Consider the following 17661-nt stretch of genomic DNA (forward strand, 5'->3'; position numbering starts at 1 on the left):
TTCATCATATATAGATGCAATTTTTGACAGTTATTTTCTGACATTTTAGGATTCAGATTTTCTCCCTCCCTATTCCATCTCCCTCCCCACCCCTGCAGCATTAAATAATCTAGCATAGATTATACTGTTGCTTTCATTAAATAAATATATATTTCCATATTGCTTATATCATGATAGAATATATAGATATCACACATACAATAAAAATATCTTGAAGGGATTAATGTGGAAGATGGCAAGCTTTGAATGACATTCAGACTCCAACAGTTCCTTCTTTGGCTGTGGATAGCATTGTGGTTATCTTGGAAATTTGCTTTGATGATAATGGTTTAGTCCTTCATAGTTGATCATCTTACAATATTTCTGTTACTATAGACATTGTTCTCCTCATTCTACTCACTTCACTATGCATCACTTCATTTAAATCTTTCCAGGTTTTTCTGAACTCATCCTATTTGTTATTTCTTATGTATTCCACTACAGCCATATACTACAGCTTGTTTATCCATGTCCCCAAGTGTTGGGTAATGCCTCAGTTTCCAATTCTTTGCTACTACAAAAAAGAAAAAAGCCACTATCAAAAAAAAAAGCGCTGCTAAAAATATTTTGGTATAAGTTGGTCCTTTCTTATCTCTGATCTTTTTGAGATATAGTACTTATAGTGGTATTACTAGAACAAAGAATATGTATAGTTTTATGGCCCATGACACACTTCTTGAAGAAAGTATTAAGGGTATATAAAGGTATGAATCTCCTGAAACGAGCCTTTGGCTTTTTTTAATTTCTTAATCCTGATTCAGATTTTTCAATCCATCTTTTATTATTTTCATTTTACTTCACTTTGAAGTCAAAAAGTTTTCATGTATATGTTGACTTGGTTTGGGGAACCCCTAAGAATTCTCTACAGACTTTTTCTACTTCTTCATCCACTGTAACAAATACTATTGCATAAGCAAGTTATCTTCAGAGTGGTCTTTTTGCTTATATTTTTAACATAAACATTGCAAAGGAAATATAAATGACATTTATCTTTGCCCTTGGACTCTTGGTGAATCTTCTTATCTCTTTATTCAATGAAGAAGTAATCATCTCATTTAGCTGAAAATATGAGTCAGTACCATATTAATATGGTTAATTTCCTCTAGTTATATATAAAGTTATTAGATGTTGAACAAGAATCGTGCATTTAGTGCACCAACAACTAAGTTAATGTTTATAAATAATCTAAAAACTGTGATTCTAAGCCCCTCTGCCCCTTTTTTCACCTCTGCCAATACCCCAAGGAAGTAGAATCTATACAGAACAGAGGCCAATCTGATGTTTTTCTCTAATTCATTATTTGTGATAACTAAAGAATACATCACTCAGTAATCAACCATCTAACCTTTATAACATGGTAGATTGTGCCAGAACTTGCCCTCTGATGGCAAAGCCATTGTCAACCCAAGGTCACTTCTTGATGACTGCTGCTTTGTCAGAAGAGTACAAGTTCTGACAGATTCTGCCATTTTTGAAGAGTTCTTAAAGGCTGCCAGAACTTGTACTCTACTGTCATAGCCCATAGCCTTTGAGAACTCAAGATCATCTCCACATCACAATATGGAATTTTGGAATATGGCTTTTTTGTGGGCTATTTATTTAGGCCTCCATCTAAAAGCTGACTTAAAAGTGATATAAGATGCAGTGGGATTCCAAAATTTTCTCCCAGCAATACATCTGTTAAGTATAAAGCAGAATTTAGGACAAGGTATATTCATCTTGAGTCCCTTCCAAAATGAATTTGAAGGTGGATGAGACCAGTAATGTGAGAAGATCAAAAGTGCTTTTGCACACAAACAGTCCCCAAAGACAGGGTTTTTTTAAATAGAACACTAGTTTAAAATAGTTTTTCGACATTCATGTAAAATGGTTTGTGCATTTGACAGGAAATTATGTCATTAGTCCTTCATTATATGCCCAAATGAAAGAGAAATCATAGAATCTTAAGAGTTGAAAGAAACCTCAGAGGTCATATAACCTCATCTGTTATCCTGTTTGTGAATCTATGGCATGTGTACTAGAGAGGGCTGTGCACCTTCCCCTCTCCACATGTGCCTGAGGACATTTCTCACATGAGCTGCCCCTTTGCCCAGCAGCCCAATGCAATTGTTTCCTCCCTCCCCTGTCTGTAGTAAGCCAGGGGGGAGTTGTTCACATTGGTGTGAGGGTTGTAGTTTGGGCACATGGTCTCTAAAGGTTCACCATCACTGATTTATAACATTTCTGATGAGAGAGAGAGAGCGAGAGAGAGCGCGCTTTTTTTATGGAACTGCTGACTGAACTAGAGGAATATATATATATATATTTTTTTTTTTAACCATTTGAAGTAATAGAAGTACATTCATAAGAAATGGCCTAACAGTGGAAATTGTATTTATAACTAAATTTCTTTGATTTCCTTTGTAGACCAAAGTTTTGATATACCAGACAGAACCTTTCATTCTACAAATACAACTTGGCGTCTCTCATCTTTTGAATCCATGACTGATGTAAAAGAACTAATTCCAGAGTTTTTCTATTTACCAGAGTTCTTAGTTAACCGAGAAGGTAAAAGCATTAAGTAATTTCAAATTGCATTTCTCGTGTTCTTACTAAAAACATTTTAAACATGTTTCACAGATATTAAAGTCTATGATTTTATTTTCAAACAAGTTCTAGATTTTAAATATTTTGTTAAAGCTATTAACCATCACTTTGATTCTTAAAATCCTATGGAGGTTTATACTTATTGAAAGCAGCATTTAAATCATGTGTGTTCTTCAATTCAACTTTATGATTGATAGTAGAGAAATTATTTTAACCAGATATATTCGATAAATCAATAGAAATTCTGAAATATATACTCTGGGTTTTTTTTTTAATCAGATAAGAAAGACAAAAATAGCAGTCTCGGGCCATAAGATCCTTACATTGTCTAAGGAGAGATACCATAGAAAATTCTCCCATATAAGATAAATAAGAAGAGAAAAAAGTCAACAAGTTGGTCAACAAGTATCTAGTAAACATTCCCAAGTTTGTGCTAAGTACCTGTGATATAAAGAAAGGCATGAATAGATCTTGCCTTCAAGTAGCCTCACATTGCAATCTGGGGGATAATGTCTAAATAACAATGTGGCTGCAATAAAGGAACTAGTAGTTGAACAGGGGGTGAGTTAATGGGGGGACCAGAAAAAACAACCTTCATAAGGTAAGATTTGAGCTGTATTTCAAAAGAAGCCAAGGAAATTAAGAGATAGACATGAAGGATCACAGCATTCCAGAAATGGGACTGTGAGAAAGCACAGAGTTGGGCAATGGACTATCATATTCAAGAATCTTAAAGAGACCCATATAACTAGATCTTAAGAAAGCACGTGGAAGAGGGGCATCTAGGTAGCACAACGGATAGAGAGTGAGGCCTCGAGACAGGAGGTCCTGGTTTCAAATCTGATCTGAGATACATCCTAGCTGTGTGACCCTGAGCAAGTCACTTAACCCCTATTTCTTAGCCCTTATCACTCTTCTGCCTTAAAATTGCTACTCAGTGTCAATTTTAAGACAGAAAGCAAGGTTTGGGTTTTTTTAAGTGCATGGAGGTGGAAAAGAATTTTTTTTTAAGTCCGGAAAGGTAAAATAAAACTAGATTGTAAGGGATTTGAAATGCCAGGCAAAGGACTTTTAATTTGCTCCTAGAAATAATTGGGAGCCACTGGAATTAATGGTATATGGGGGAGGTTATAACATCATCAGGTCTATTCTTTAGAAAAATAATTTGATAGCTGAGTGGAGGACAGATTCAAGCAGGGAAAGACTGAGACATAGAACAACTACAAGGGTGGGAGGGAAGTGCTGGTATTAGGGTAATGGCATAGACACATAAGGGAGCATATGCAAGAGGTGTTATAATGGTAGAAACAATAACACTTGACAACAGATTGAATATATGGGATGAGCGACAGTGAGGAGTCAAGAATAATATCTAGGTGGCCTGGGTGACAGAGCCAATAGAGATGCCCTCCACAGTCATAGGGAAGTTCAGGTTGAGAGGGTTTGGGAGTTTCACTTAGGAGTTCTGTTTTGGACATGTTGAATTTGAGATGCCTATGAAACATCTGATTTGAAGTCTCTAATAGGCAGTGAGTGTTGTGTGATTGGAGCTCAGTAAAGAGATTAAGCCTAGATATCTGAGAATCATCTTCATAGAGATAAAAATTGAACCCATAGGAGTTGGATGAGATAATCAAGTGAGATAATAGTATACTTTAAAATGAGAAGAGAGCATGGTGAAAATCTGGTAAGAAAAACTGAGAAAGAAAAGTCAGACAAGTAGGAAAAGAACAATCTCACAAAACCCAAGAGAGGTAATGGCTAGGTGTCAGATCTAAAGAAAAGTCAAGAAAAGTGGAATAATAAATTAGTGACTTTGGAGAGGACAGTTGCAGTTGAAGAAGGAGACCCATTATAAGGGAATGACAGGAAAGAAAATGGAAGCACCTAGCGGGCAAAGTTTTCTCAAGGAATTTTCCCATGTAGAGGAAGATAAATACTATATGCTATCTAATGGGGATTGTCAGATCAAATGAAAGGATTTTTAAAGATTATGGAGTTTGGAGTGTTTGTAGACATCAGAAAAGGAACTAATAGATTAGAAAGAATAGAAATTGAAGATTATAGAAAGATTGGGTATGATAGATTGGGCAGTGTCCTGGAGAAGAAGTGAAGAGATGAGATCAAGGATGAATGTAGAGGGGTTGCCATAACAAGGAAAAAAAATTGGGAGAAGATATCAGATTAATATAAAGTAAGGAGGAGAGGAGAAGAGGAAACTTCTAATTGCCTCAATTTTGTTTCAGTGAAATAATATGAAGCAAGGTTTTTAACTTGATGGGGAAGGGGTTGAGGAGATGACATGGAAAAGTTTGGATAGCAAATCATTTAGGGAGAGGTTAAAAAATAAGTTTGCTACAGTGAGGGCCTGTGGAGACTATGTAACAAAGTTGTAGTAGGTCCAATCAGTATAGCTTGATGATTTCTACCTGCCTCCATTTGGCTGAATACATGAGATGGATGGTGAAAATATTTTCAGCTTGGGTGTTGGTGAATTGTGAGTGATCATTGAACAAATTGGAAAGGGGCTTAAGAGTAGAAGATAGTATAGATTGAGGAAATATTAATATGTATGTTGGAGTCCCCTAGTATTAGACTCAAGTTATATAGAAAGGGAAAATTGTGAGCCAGTCAATCAACTCAGTGAAAAAGGAGAAAAGGGTGCAACTAGGTGGCTCAGCAGACAGAGAGACAGGCCTGGAGACAAGAGGTCCTAGGTTTAAATCTGGCTTCAGACACTTTCTAGCTGTGTGACCCTGGACAAGTCACTTAACCCCCCCTTTCTAGCCCTTTCTGCTCTTCTGCCTTGTAATCAATACTAAGTAAGTTTTGAAAAAAGAAAAGTAAAAGGAAAGAAAGTGTTCTGGAAATTGGTAACTCATAGCCACCAGGATCTGGATTGGTGATGAATTTGTATTGAATGACATAGAGAAGGAGAGGTTACTAAATGATGGTTTATGATGGGAGAGTATAGAAGTGGCATTGGGAGGAATAAGGAATATTGTCTCCCTGACCCTGACTTTTGATTTTTGAGGAGTAGAAGAGAAGACATGAATGAAAAAAAGCAGCTTGTTCAGGAAAGGATGGCCAGGGATAATGCAGTGTTGTCAAGAGAGAGCTGGGTCTTAGGGAATGACAGAAAATGAAAGAAGGAGAAAAGGAAAAATTTAAGCTGAAGGGAAGTTTGTTGGTTATGGAGCAAGGGAACACGTTTTGTACATAGCCAGCCTGGGGTTCAGAATCACTGGAATGAGGCGAGTATTAGGAGATAACCATTGAGGAATGACCTCAGAGCATCATTGGCTGGACAGAGATCCATCAAGGAAGGCATGTGATTAGACTGTTGAAGGTCCTCCTTTAGGGCAGGTGGTGATGTGTCCTGGGAAGCCCCCTTCACAGCAGGCCAGGAACAGGAAGAAGTGTACATATGATGGGATGGAGATAGGAGATGAGAGTATGAAGCCAACAAGCTAAAGAAACTACTAGAGACAAGAATTGGAATTCTGGAAGCTGGTGGCCTGGGTTGACCCTGAGATGGCAGCAGGACAGGCCCTGCAGGCAAAACTGGAAGGTAGTTTGTAGCTCCAGCAAATATTTTTTACATGCAAATTCAGCAATTTTATTACTTTTTTTTTGACAGAAATATTTTGAATGTTTCTTTGAAATTATATCTGGTATCAAGAAACAGGATTCAGAGTATATTTCACAACTGAGTATCTGACCCAGAACTTTATGCATTTGGAAATCCGACTGGTGCAATTGGTGCAATATCACTTTGCTTTTGTTTCTCCAGTGTGATTACAGAGTAGTAAAAGGATAAGGCTACAAGATCTCCTAACACACTGTAACACCATTTGATCACATAATAGTGTAGGAAAGTAGTTGGGTGAACAGTAGGGATACTTAATATTTCTCATTCACAAATAACTTGATTTGCTATTTTCCTGATTAGGTAGTAGAAGAAAAACTCAGTATATTTTCAGATTCTTGGCACTGAGAATGTGGGTTTAGTAGTAAATGTCTTCCTATTAATAAATGTTATTAGTATAAAGTAACTTATTTTCTTTTTTTAGGTTTTGATTTTGGTGTCCGCCAGAATGGTGAACGAGTTAATCATGTCAACCTTCCCCCATGGGCTCGTAATGACCCTCGTCTTTTTATCCTCATACATCGACAGGCTCTGGAGTCTGACCATGTGTCCCAGAACATTTGTCAATGGATTGATTTAGTATTTGGGTTTAAGCAAAAGGGCAAGTCTTCTGTTCAAGCCATCAATGTATTCCATCCAGCTGTAAGTAGCTTTAGTTTCTGTTAAAAACTGATTCTTTAAAAAAAAAAAACACCTTACCCAAAATAACAGAAACAAGTTTATCATGGTTTTCATAGATAAACCTGGCCAAAAAATAAGACATTTATAATCTTGATCTTTTTGGGGGGTTATTTTTTTTAATTAAATTTCATTATTGTTTTAGAGATAGAATCCTATTGAAAAAAGTAGATCTAAAATATAATTTTTATATGCTAAAAATTTTTTTAAATAAAAAATTTAAAAAACCATAAAGATAAAACGAAGGTGTGTACTTTCACCACTGTTATTTGATATAGCTCTAGGAATACTAGGTATCACAATAAGATAAGATATATAAATTGAAAGAACAAGCATAGATAAAGAAGAAACAAAATTATTGTTTTTTGTTGATGGTATGATTGTTTACTTCCAATAAAAATCATGAGCTTTTAAACTTACTAACAAAGTTCTGAAAGAAGAAAAAAATAAATTACATTCAAAATTACTACAGAACATATAAAGTTTGTGGAATTCCACCTATCAACACACAAATACTCTGAAATACATGACTACATCTAGATTAAAGTAAGGCTGGTAAGGGCTAGACAATGGGGGTCAAGTGACTTACCCAGGATCACACAGCTGGGAAGTGTCTGAGGCCAGATTTGAACCTAGGACTTCCCATCTCTCGGCCTGGTCTCAATCCACTGAGATACCCAGCTGCCCCCTTGGTGTTTAAATTCTGAATAAAAAGGAATTTTAAATTTTAAAATATAATTTTTTTCAATGACACATTTAAGAATTCTCACATTTACCTTCCAGAAGCAGAAGTCAAAAATTATCGTAAAGCATAATCTCTGCATTCAGTTCTTTTCCATAACCTATGAAGTTATTCATGAAACAGTTTACATGAAAAATTCATACGATTTTGAGATATACATCAAATTCCAATTTCACTGGCATTTCACTGACTGTTGAACTGTAATCTCTAACCAATACAAAATATACAATTGCTTCAGTTATTCACCAAAAGTCAGTTATCTGAAAGAGCCATGCGAAATGCTTTTACTAGTAGAATTTACCTGTTATTGTTATTATACCACACTCATTTGTCAAATCTTAGTGTAGAACAGGACATACTGAACTTTGCTCAGACCTTACTTGAATTTTAGAACATGGTTAAGCCAAGTAAACAGGAAAAAAGATAGAACTTAATTATAATCTTTTATGTCTTCATTTCAAAATGGATATTTGAAAGGCATTTAATTTTTCAAACTGCTGAAAATTTTTGTTTAGAAACTAGTGAAATTTGTATGTGAGACTTTTACACATGTATACAATTACATATACTGAACTGTGCTTTTAGAAGGAATATGCTCAAATTGAATTTGACCTATACTCAATATATTTATTGTCCTACTTTATCTTGAAACATGTAAACTGAACATAATAGATTGTAATACTAATAAATAAAATTTAATAGTGCCATACATTAAAGAATTCACATTTTTCATTATAATTATGCCAGAATTACTTGATAATGTTGCCTACCTGCATTTCACTTAACTGAACTATCTCTCTTATCTGTCTGTACTATACGGTTAAACAAAATGATGTTTTCCAGGCTTTTAATACTGGTGCACAAAAAGATACTCTTTTATATAGATCTCTGTTTTAAAAAATACTTTTTTTAAAAATTAAAACCCTAACCTTTCATCTTAGAATCTAGTACTGTGTATTGGTTCCAAGGCAAAAGAGTGGTAAGGGCTAGGCAATGGGGGTTAAGTGATTTGCCCAGGGTCACATAGCTAGGAAGTATCTGAGGCCAAATTTGAACCCAAAACCTCCCATCTCTGGGCCTGGCTTTCAGTCCACTGAGCCACCTAGCTGCCCCCTTAAAAAATACTTTAATCCCAACATCACACATAATATCCATCCACCAGGATTATCATTTCTGATTTTTGTCGAGCTAACCAGTGATCAATGAAATGTTTAAAAGTACTTTAATTTTGGATCATAAATAGTTAAAGATTAAACTGCCACCTAAAAAATGAACCTAAGTTGAAAATTTAATGTCAATTTTTTTCAATTCGGTTTTGTTTCATGTTCTACTTGTCTCTTTTTTCCTCTTCAGACATATTTTGGAATGGATGTGTCGGCAGTTGAGGATCCAGTTCAGAGAAGAGCACTAGAAACTATGATAAAAACCTATGGTCAGACCCCACGCCAATTATTCCACACAGCACATACAAGCAGACCTGGATCCAAACTTAGCATTGAAGGAGAACTCCCTACTGCTGTGGGGTTGTTTGTACAGCTTGCTTTCAGAGAAACTCGGGAACCTGTCAAAGAAGTTGTCTACCCAGTATGCTTTTTTTTGTTTTAATGTAGAAATCCCTAATCCATTTTACAAGTGTTGAGTTAGCCTTGAACAACTAAAGTCTACCAAATAGTTCTGCTGCTTTAGAATATAGAGTTGTAGCAGTCAAAATGCTAGGCTTTGCAAAAAATTGTTGAAGAATTCTACCAAAAAAAAATTATAAGTGATAAGGAATGATTATATTATAACTATATTTTTCCAAATGTAACAAAATGTAACATTTTTAAGAATTCTTTTAATATGTTATAGAAATATGTAAATAATACTTTGCACCTAAAGAACTTGGTTGTAAAATATCTGGGTCTTAACCACCTATATATTTCCTGAAAATAGTTTAATGATCACTAAAAATCACTAGAATTTCATTTAGACCTATACTGACCACCCCCTCCAAATAACCCAAAAGTATGTGTGTCCATTCCCCAAAATTCACGAGAGCTTCATATAGGGTCTAGTTTAATAATTCTTAATTCTAATTCATTTTGAAAATAATATACTTTTCACTGAAGATGGCAAGAACAGTTCTTTTGTAGATAGCTGAAAAATTGCTCAACACCTCACCATTTTTATTAAGGAGATGTATATAGTGTCTTCTCTGAAAATCTGGAGGTTATATGACTATATATACATATACATACATATAAATATATGCTTATATTTATATGTATGTATATATGTATATGCATACATATATGTGTGTATATGTTTATATATTTATATGTATGTATAAATATATGTTTGTTTATGTGTATGTATATATGTATATGCATACATATATACATATATGTATATATATTTTTGTGTATTTATATGTATGTATATGCTCTGAAATTTAGGGGTAAAACTGAGGGGGAAAAGAACAAAAAGTGTAGACGCAGAGAAGAGTCACCAATCTTGATTCTTAGCATCATCTTCTTTTTCTTGGGGGCTAATAATTTTTTTCTTCTCTCTGTTCTGTTGTCTGTTCAGATATGTTTCTGTACTTTAATGATATTCCTTTTGCCTCAAAAATCCTCCACTCTCCTCTCCGCCTAGCTAAATCCTAATTTTTCAAGTTCTTGTTTAAATTTCATATTCTCCATGAATACTTCCCCGATAATTTTAGCCCACATTAAACACTTTTTTCTAACCCCTGCTATATTTAATCTGTATTCTACACAACTATCAATTTACTAGATCCATTTTTCTGTACTGCAGTTTGGCACATTAGTGTGTTGCATATCATTTTGCTGCATAATTATTTCATCTGACTATCCCCCAACAAGCAGTTACTGTAGGTTTATTTTGTCCCGTGGTGCCTAGTGCAATACTAGGCACAAAGATAATGATCAATAAGACCTAAACTTTTCTTCTTACCTAGCCCTAAACTACTAGAAAATACAAATCAATAGTTATAAAATAATAGACATTTGTTTCATTATGTATTACATGCAAGACACTACGCTATGTGCAATGCAAAGAAGTATAATATAGTCCCTTCCCTCAAGAATCTCAATTGTGCTATATCATATTTTAGTTTTTAAACCAATGGGAAATTTTCTTTTTTTATATATTTATTCTTCCATTTCTCCTTTTCCTGGTTTCTAGAGTCCTTTATCATGGATAAAAGGCTTAAAATGGGGTGAATATGTAGGTTCCCCAAGTGCTCCTATGCCTGTTGTCTGCTTCAGCCAGCCACATGGAGAGAGATTTGGTTCCCTTCAGGCTCTGCCCACCAAAGCCATCTGTGGTTTGTCCCAAAAGTTCTGCCTTCTGATGATATACAGCAAAGAGCAAGGTAAAAACAAACAACCTGGAAAAGTTGTTCTTGGCATAATTTTTCAAGAGATCTAAATTCTTATAGCATAAACATGCTTTTATTCTTTTTATCCAAATTTTTGGTAAACTGTTCAACTTTATAGTTATTTAATGTGCAATAGGAATAGAAAACATCAACAATCATTTGGAAATGTAATATAGAAATAATATAGAAAATGTAAATGCTAGTCTAGTCTTTGTTTCATTTTTTATATTCAGTGGTATGTTTTGTAAGGATGATATTAAAAAATAAGTATTGCAAAGCACATGATCTGGTTGTCATGATTCATTTGCCAGATATCTTGGCTGGGTTGGTTTTCCCATTCTACTGTGATTTTTCAGGTTATTGTAATTTTGTGTGCAAGAATAATATATCATTCATTAAATGGATTTTAAAACCTCAAAAAAAAATAAGTATTGTTTTATTAGTTTAGAGATAAAAAGTAGAGTGCTGACTTGAGAAAGAACTGGAGTTTGAAGCAGAGCTGAGAGAGCATGTTCATTTCAGATGTGACAGTTATAACCGTTTTTCTGTGTCAATTACTCTCTCTGGCAGTTGGGAGTTGGTCTCTGGCAGCTGGCTGACACACAGACTCAGAGCCTTTCTCTCAGGGCTAGAGGAGGTAACATCTTTGCCTTTCTCTCTGTCTGAGGGAAAGATCTGAAGGAGCTTAGTGGTTTCCTTTCCCAACTTGGGAAACACTATTGATTATCTATTGCAGTTTTTATAGATTGATTTAACTCTGAGAAGAAGACCAAAGAAAACCCTGGTCTTGATTCTTGTTGAGACTCAACCAGCTAGCCTTTGCTGTTTTATGATTTGAAGGCGAAGTTAAGAATTACAAGGATTAATAGTGGTAGTTTTTATTTAGACAGTATAAATTTGGGTTAGTCAGATCAGGGAGGATTAGTGTAGCCTGTGAAACACAGGAGAAGTGATTCCATGCAGAGTTTATTTGGGTGATTTTAGAATCCCTTAGAATTAGAAATCCTTGTTATCCTTATATATTTCAATAAATGTTTTATTTTTATAACTCGCCATTTATTTTTACAGTTTCCCTGTTCATGTTGCTGTTTGATTGCAGTTGGTTGCAGTCTGATTCTTAATAGTTACATTTACCAGAATAAAGATCTTGTCATTTTATCAGAAACAATGTTTTTAGCCGACCATCCTTACCCCTGTTTTAACACACACAATAGATCTAATATCTTGAGATTAAGTCAAAGAGGAGAGAGTCATTAATGAAAAGAATAGATCCTAAGGAATAAAAAGAGGTTTTTTTCACTTTATATTTGTCTCTCATTCTAAAAACAATTTGACTGTACTAAAAAGCATGACTTGTGAATTCCTGTACTCATAATTCACTGAAAGTGGTAGCATTTTAAGTATTCTCCATGCTAATTAGATAATGAAAAACTAAATATATTTTATATTTAAGTGAAATATTTTCCACTAAACAGTTTCACTTGTGCAAAACTACTACTTATCCACTTGAAGACTTTGAGAAACTAAAATGAATTATCAAGAGGTGATGGGACCTGTCCTTCTCTAGTAAACTCTAGGAATAACATATCTATACATAATGACTTATATAGATATGCAAAACATGGACAAGTAGCTTCAAGAAGTCACTGCTAGCCTTAAGCTTCTGTGATTTTGTCAGCATTCTCATGTAATGATGTGGCCAATAGGAATATCGTCAGTAGTTAAAAGAAAATGTAAATGTTAGTTCAATCTGTTTCATTTTTTATTCTTCGTATTTTTTTCTGTTTTGTGTTGATGTTTCATTTAGTCATAGTATTGATACTTAAATCAATAACATAGGTCTTACTCTTAAATCAAATTTATGCCTAAGTATTTTGCCATTAATTATAGGAAGTTAATTATAGAGTAATACAACTTATGAAAAGGTAGAAGTTAACCCTTTTGAAAATACTATACTTCTTATTTATACTGAAATTGGAAGCTAAAAATATTTTATAGATATATTTGTTAGGTGTCATGCTTTAGGAATCCATTAATAATCAGTCTTTGAATTGCACTCAACAATGTATCATATATTTATTGATTGTGCTTTTTCATTTTTCCCTAATTCACCATTCAAAGAGTTTTTTAGGACTAGTTTTGTATACAGTGTGTTGCATTAAATTACATTTATCATTATAAAGTCAAAGATTACCTGATGAAATTTGCACCAAAAAGGAAAAACCAGTGTTTTTAAATTTTCATCCCCAAACCCACATAAAAGGATAGTGCTTGGGGTTTGTTCGGTTCTTTTTGTTAGCAATTATAAATTAAGAAGTATCATTATTTTTTATTTTTGTGGTAAAAGAAAAATAGATCTTTGTAGCTGAGAGTATTAAGTTATCCCTTCCCAAAGTAGAAATTTCTTCCTTATAGCATTGATTTTTGTCCTTATACTTTTCCTCAGCTGAATCTGCTATTCAGGAAGGCAATTGTGGAAAGCTTTTTTAAGTACATTATCTGTTTCATATTAAAGACAAATATAAGTGAATACCCAAAGACTGATAGAGTTACTGTGAAAATCATATATCAATTACTATTGCCCATATAAAAACTTGTGTTAAAAATCATATCACTGTTTCTTGGGTAAGAAAACTTTGTAGTTCTAAACCAAATTCTTGACTAAATTCTACAGGATTTGGCATGATCCAACATAAATACTTTCATCTGCTTTAATTCATTATCTTAAGCTTGTCATTATTGTGCTAGGGTATTTTATCTTTAGCCCTTGTATATGCCAATTATCATGGCTTCTAAATCAAATAAACAATGATAAGTTTGATATGTGTGTTATCTGTGTTTAAGGTGTGAGGAGCATGAACAGTACTGACATTCAGTGGTCTGCCATTTTGAGCTGGGGGTATGCAGATAACATTTTAAGATTGAAGAGCAAACAAAGCGAGCCTCCAGTGAACTTCATACAGAGTTCTCAACAGCACCAAGTAAAAACTGCTTAATGAACTATGTTTTAATTTTTTCATTTAATGCTTTTAAAATAACTCATTGGGAGCGGTGATTACTAATTTTATTTTATCTATTTCTAAAAACTGATATTCCTCCTTAACATTGGTGATGTCATTCCCTTTGTCTTCATTCTCACTATATCCCTTATGTATATTTTCTGCCAATTTTTCTTAAATTATCATAATTGTTATGCTTTTATTTAATATCAGTAGTGCCACAAGTTCTTAACCAGATAATTAGTCTCTTATTAATGAATGCTTGTGATGGTGACAATATTATTTGTTAGTAACTATAGTTCAGTATATAATACTTTGTTTTTCTCAAGTGTCCTATGTCAATTTATGCATTAATCTCCACTTATAAATAAACCATAAACGGGGGTGGGGGGTGGGGGGAGCCTGCAATGTTTATTTTGGTCACTTCCTATCCCATTTTTCTGAGTTCTAGGATATGCAAAATGCAAAACTTCCTATCTCCTCATGAATATTCAATCTATCGTTATTCATTTTAGGACTTTGAAAAAATAAGTTCTTAAAAAATCTTTGTTATTATATCCTAAATTTTCTCTGAGATTACCGTCTTCATCTCTGTCATGTTGGTTATGGGGGGAGGGGGGAACTAATATTTAATTCCCAATGTTCTTCCCTTCAAAAACAAGAATATAATGAATAAATACTTTTCTTCCCTTGGAATTTACCTCATTCTGTTTTCCTGCAGTAATAAATCTCCTGATGATAGCATGTTGTCAGCTGACATAATGTACTTCTGACCATATAAAATAGTTATGCACCTACTATTGCTTGTTTCACTACTGGCTCTTTAGAGACATCAAAATAACTTTTTTTAAAAATTTCCATAGTTAAGAGAAAAAGAAATTTTAGCGCTTCTCCCTTAAAGCTATTCTTCTAACTTTCTTTCTCCTCTGGTACCACTTATTAATTCTTTGGAACTATTATTTATAGTAACTTGGAGATACTCTTTCAAAAAGGATGCATTTTTGACACACTTTTCAATTATTACAACTATATGGCAATGTTGTTTAATATTAAGATCCATTTATTACAAGATTCAATTCTCTCAGTTTCCATAGGACAGTTTAACCACATGCCCACTGGATCATAACTATTTTGTTTAAAAGATTTACTACATGTATACAAAAAATGTAGAGGAATGTCAGAAAACACTTAATAAGTACTTATTATATGTTAGGCCCTGGGCTATGTACTGAGATACAAAGATACAAAGAAAGGCAAGAATATATCTTTGCCCTCAAAGAGCTCACATTCTTATAGGAGAGATAACAGCCAACAGCTATATTTAAACTGGGGGGGGGGGGGGTTCAGAGAAGTACATTAAGAAAGGGAGGGAAAGAATGGAGAAAGGAACAAGAAAAAGCTTTGTGAAAGTGAAATCTATAATCCTCTGATCTAACTGGCAGCAACTTGTTTTGCAACTAAAATGGTTTGCTTTTTATTATATGAGCATATATTTGTTATCAATTAACATCATTTTACTAAATTCAAGTATTTGAAAGACACACAACTGTAAAAACACAGTTGAGAGGGAAAATAATCGAATGATGGGAAATTATGGTTTTAAAATAATATTTTCTTATTTATTCTTTTTTAAGGTAACTAGTTGTGCTTGGGTACCAGACAGTTGCCAGCTATTTACTGGGAGCAAATGTGGTGTCATCACAGTCTACATGAATAAATTCACAAGCAATACGGTATGTATATTTGTTTATTAAGCCAAATTAATTGGTCTTTACTTTATCATTAATAAGAAGAGAAGTATTTTGTTCATTGTGGCTTATTTGGTATATAACTCTGAGAAGGGAGGTATAAGTGTTTAGTATGAAAAGTTCTCAAACTAGCTTCTTTAAAATGTAAAGAAAATAACTCTGGATTTTGATTGTGAGATTATTACCATTTATAAAGAGAAGTATAAAAAGTTGCTTTTAATAGAGAAACATCTTTTGAATTAGCTCTTGTTTTATGTCTTCATTAAATGAAGGAATGATTAGATAAATGAATTTAATTTAGTTCTAAAAACTAATGATGACATACCTTCTTGACACTGGTAATGTCATACCCTCTGTCTCTTTTCCTACTATATCCCCTTGTTTTTGAGTTCTAAAAACTAATGATGACATACCTTCTTGACACTGGTAATGTTATACCCTCTGTCTCTTTTCCTACTATATCCCCTTAATCTATTTTCTACCAACTTTTCATGAATTATCATAATTGTTATACTTTTATTCAGTGTAAACAGATTCTTAACCAAATAATTTCTCCCTTCTCAATGATTGTTTATGATGGTTTATGTCTTCATTGCATGAAGGAATGATTAGATAAATGAATTTAATTTAGTTCTAAAAACTGTCAATTGTCAATAACTAGAGTTCAATATTTAATGCTTTATTTTCCCCTGGTGACCTACACCAGTTCATGTAGATGGCCTACATCAAGTACTGTGCTAAGTGTGAGGATACAAATACAAATAGAGAGGTACTTCCTGGACTAAAGAACTTACATTTTAATAGGAAAGACAACATGTAAAGGGGAAGGTGGCCAGGACAAGTTTACTTGCCCTTTGTGGAGACAATGGTAGTGTTGATTTAATTGCCGTTTTCAGAGAAACAGAAAGTGGAGGGAGGGTATGTTCAGTAACAGAGCAGAAAATAGCCAGGAAGAAGCTGAAACTTTTTATGCTCCCAAGGAGGTCAGAAAACAGTGGTTTAGATTCCTCAAAGCATGGCCTCTGATGATCTGATTTGGAAGGTATAGTTGCAACAAGGCAAAAATGGCCTGGATGAAGGTCCCTTCCCTCCTATTCCTATACATGCACATGTGCAAACATATGTTTATATTCCACTTCCTTTTAGACCCTATTAGAGTTTTCAGTTCAGTTCAGGTGTTAAGTTCCTGGCCCATCCTATGTGCTAGTAGTACATGCTTGTGTGTGTATGTGGAGGTTTCACAAAAATGAAACAGTTCCTACTTTCACAGAATATCTGCTTTCCTGGTCAAGGGGAGGGAGATGGACACAGGTACTATGAGGAGGCAGTTTGAGGAAGGAGGAGGGTAGCACTAGCTGGAAGATTGCCCCAATGTAATTAAAGATTAAGAAAGGTGAAGATGGGGCTCTAGGGGTGAGGTAGGAGATAGGGTGATCAACAGGAAGAGCTAGAATACCATCTGCCTGAAGTACGAAGTGAATAAAGAGGAAAAATGTGAAATAACAATAAAAAAATAGGGAGGATCTGGAGTGGAGAGGGCCTTAAATGCCGATTTAAGAAAAAGCATATTGTATGCTGGAAGCCATAGAAAACAACTGAGGGTTTTTTCAGGATGAGAGTGTCACAGTTAGATCTGTGCTTTGGGAAGATTGTTTTGATGTCTATGTGGATTGATGAGTCATTGGTTATGTGAGGATAGAGGGCAGGAAGGAATGTAGGTTGTCTTTGAGGTTACTTTCTCCCCCAAACTCTCTTCTCTTCCTCACTTCCCTCTTCTTGTCAAGGATATCACCATCCCCCCAGGCATCTGGGCTCACAGCATAGGTATTGTCCCATCT

The 17661-nt window shown here is 34.3% G+C and overlaps 1 protein-coding gene across 4 annotated transcripts in view; it reads left to right on the top strand.

The window, feature by feature from the left end:
- LYST (lysosomal trafficking regulator) overlaps nt 1-17661 on the top strand; it is a 248382-nt gene that overhangs the window by 210808 nt on the left and 19913 nt on the right. For all 4 annotated transcript variants that reach the window (XM_056816097.1, XM_056816099.1, XM_056816098.1 and 1 more), the window contains 6 exons: nt 2446-2586; nt 6699-6916; nt 9048-9278; nt 10881-11070; nt 13921-14057; nt 15710-15808. In XM_056816097.1, the coding sequence (XP_056672075.1) occupies nt 2446-2586; nt 6699-6916; nt 9048-9278; nt 10881-11070; nt 13921-14057; nt 15710-15808 (1016 nt within the window). The remainder of the gene's footprint in view (nt 1-2445; nt 2587-6698; nt 6917-9047; nt 9279-10880; nt 11071-13920; nt 14058-15709; nt 15809-17661) is intronic.

This window comes from Monodelphis domestica, chromosome 2 (assembly GCF_027887165.1).
Source record: "Monodelphis domestica isolate mMonDom1 chromosome 2, mMonDom1.pri, whole genome shotgun sequence".
In the NCBI taxonomy this organism is placed as follows: domain Eukaryota; kingdom Metazoa; phylum Chordata; class Mammalia; order Didelphimorphia; family Didelphidae; genus Monodelphis; species Monodelphis domestica.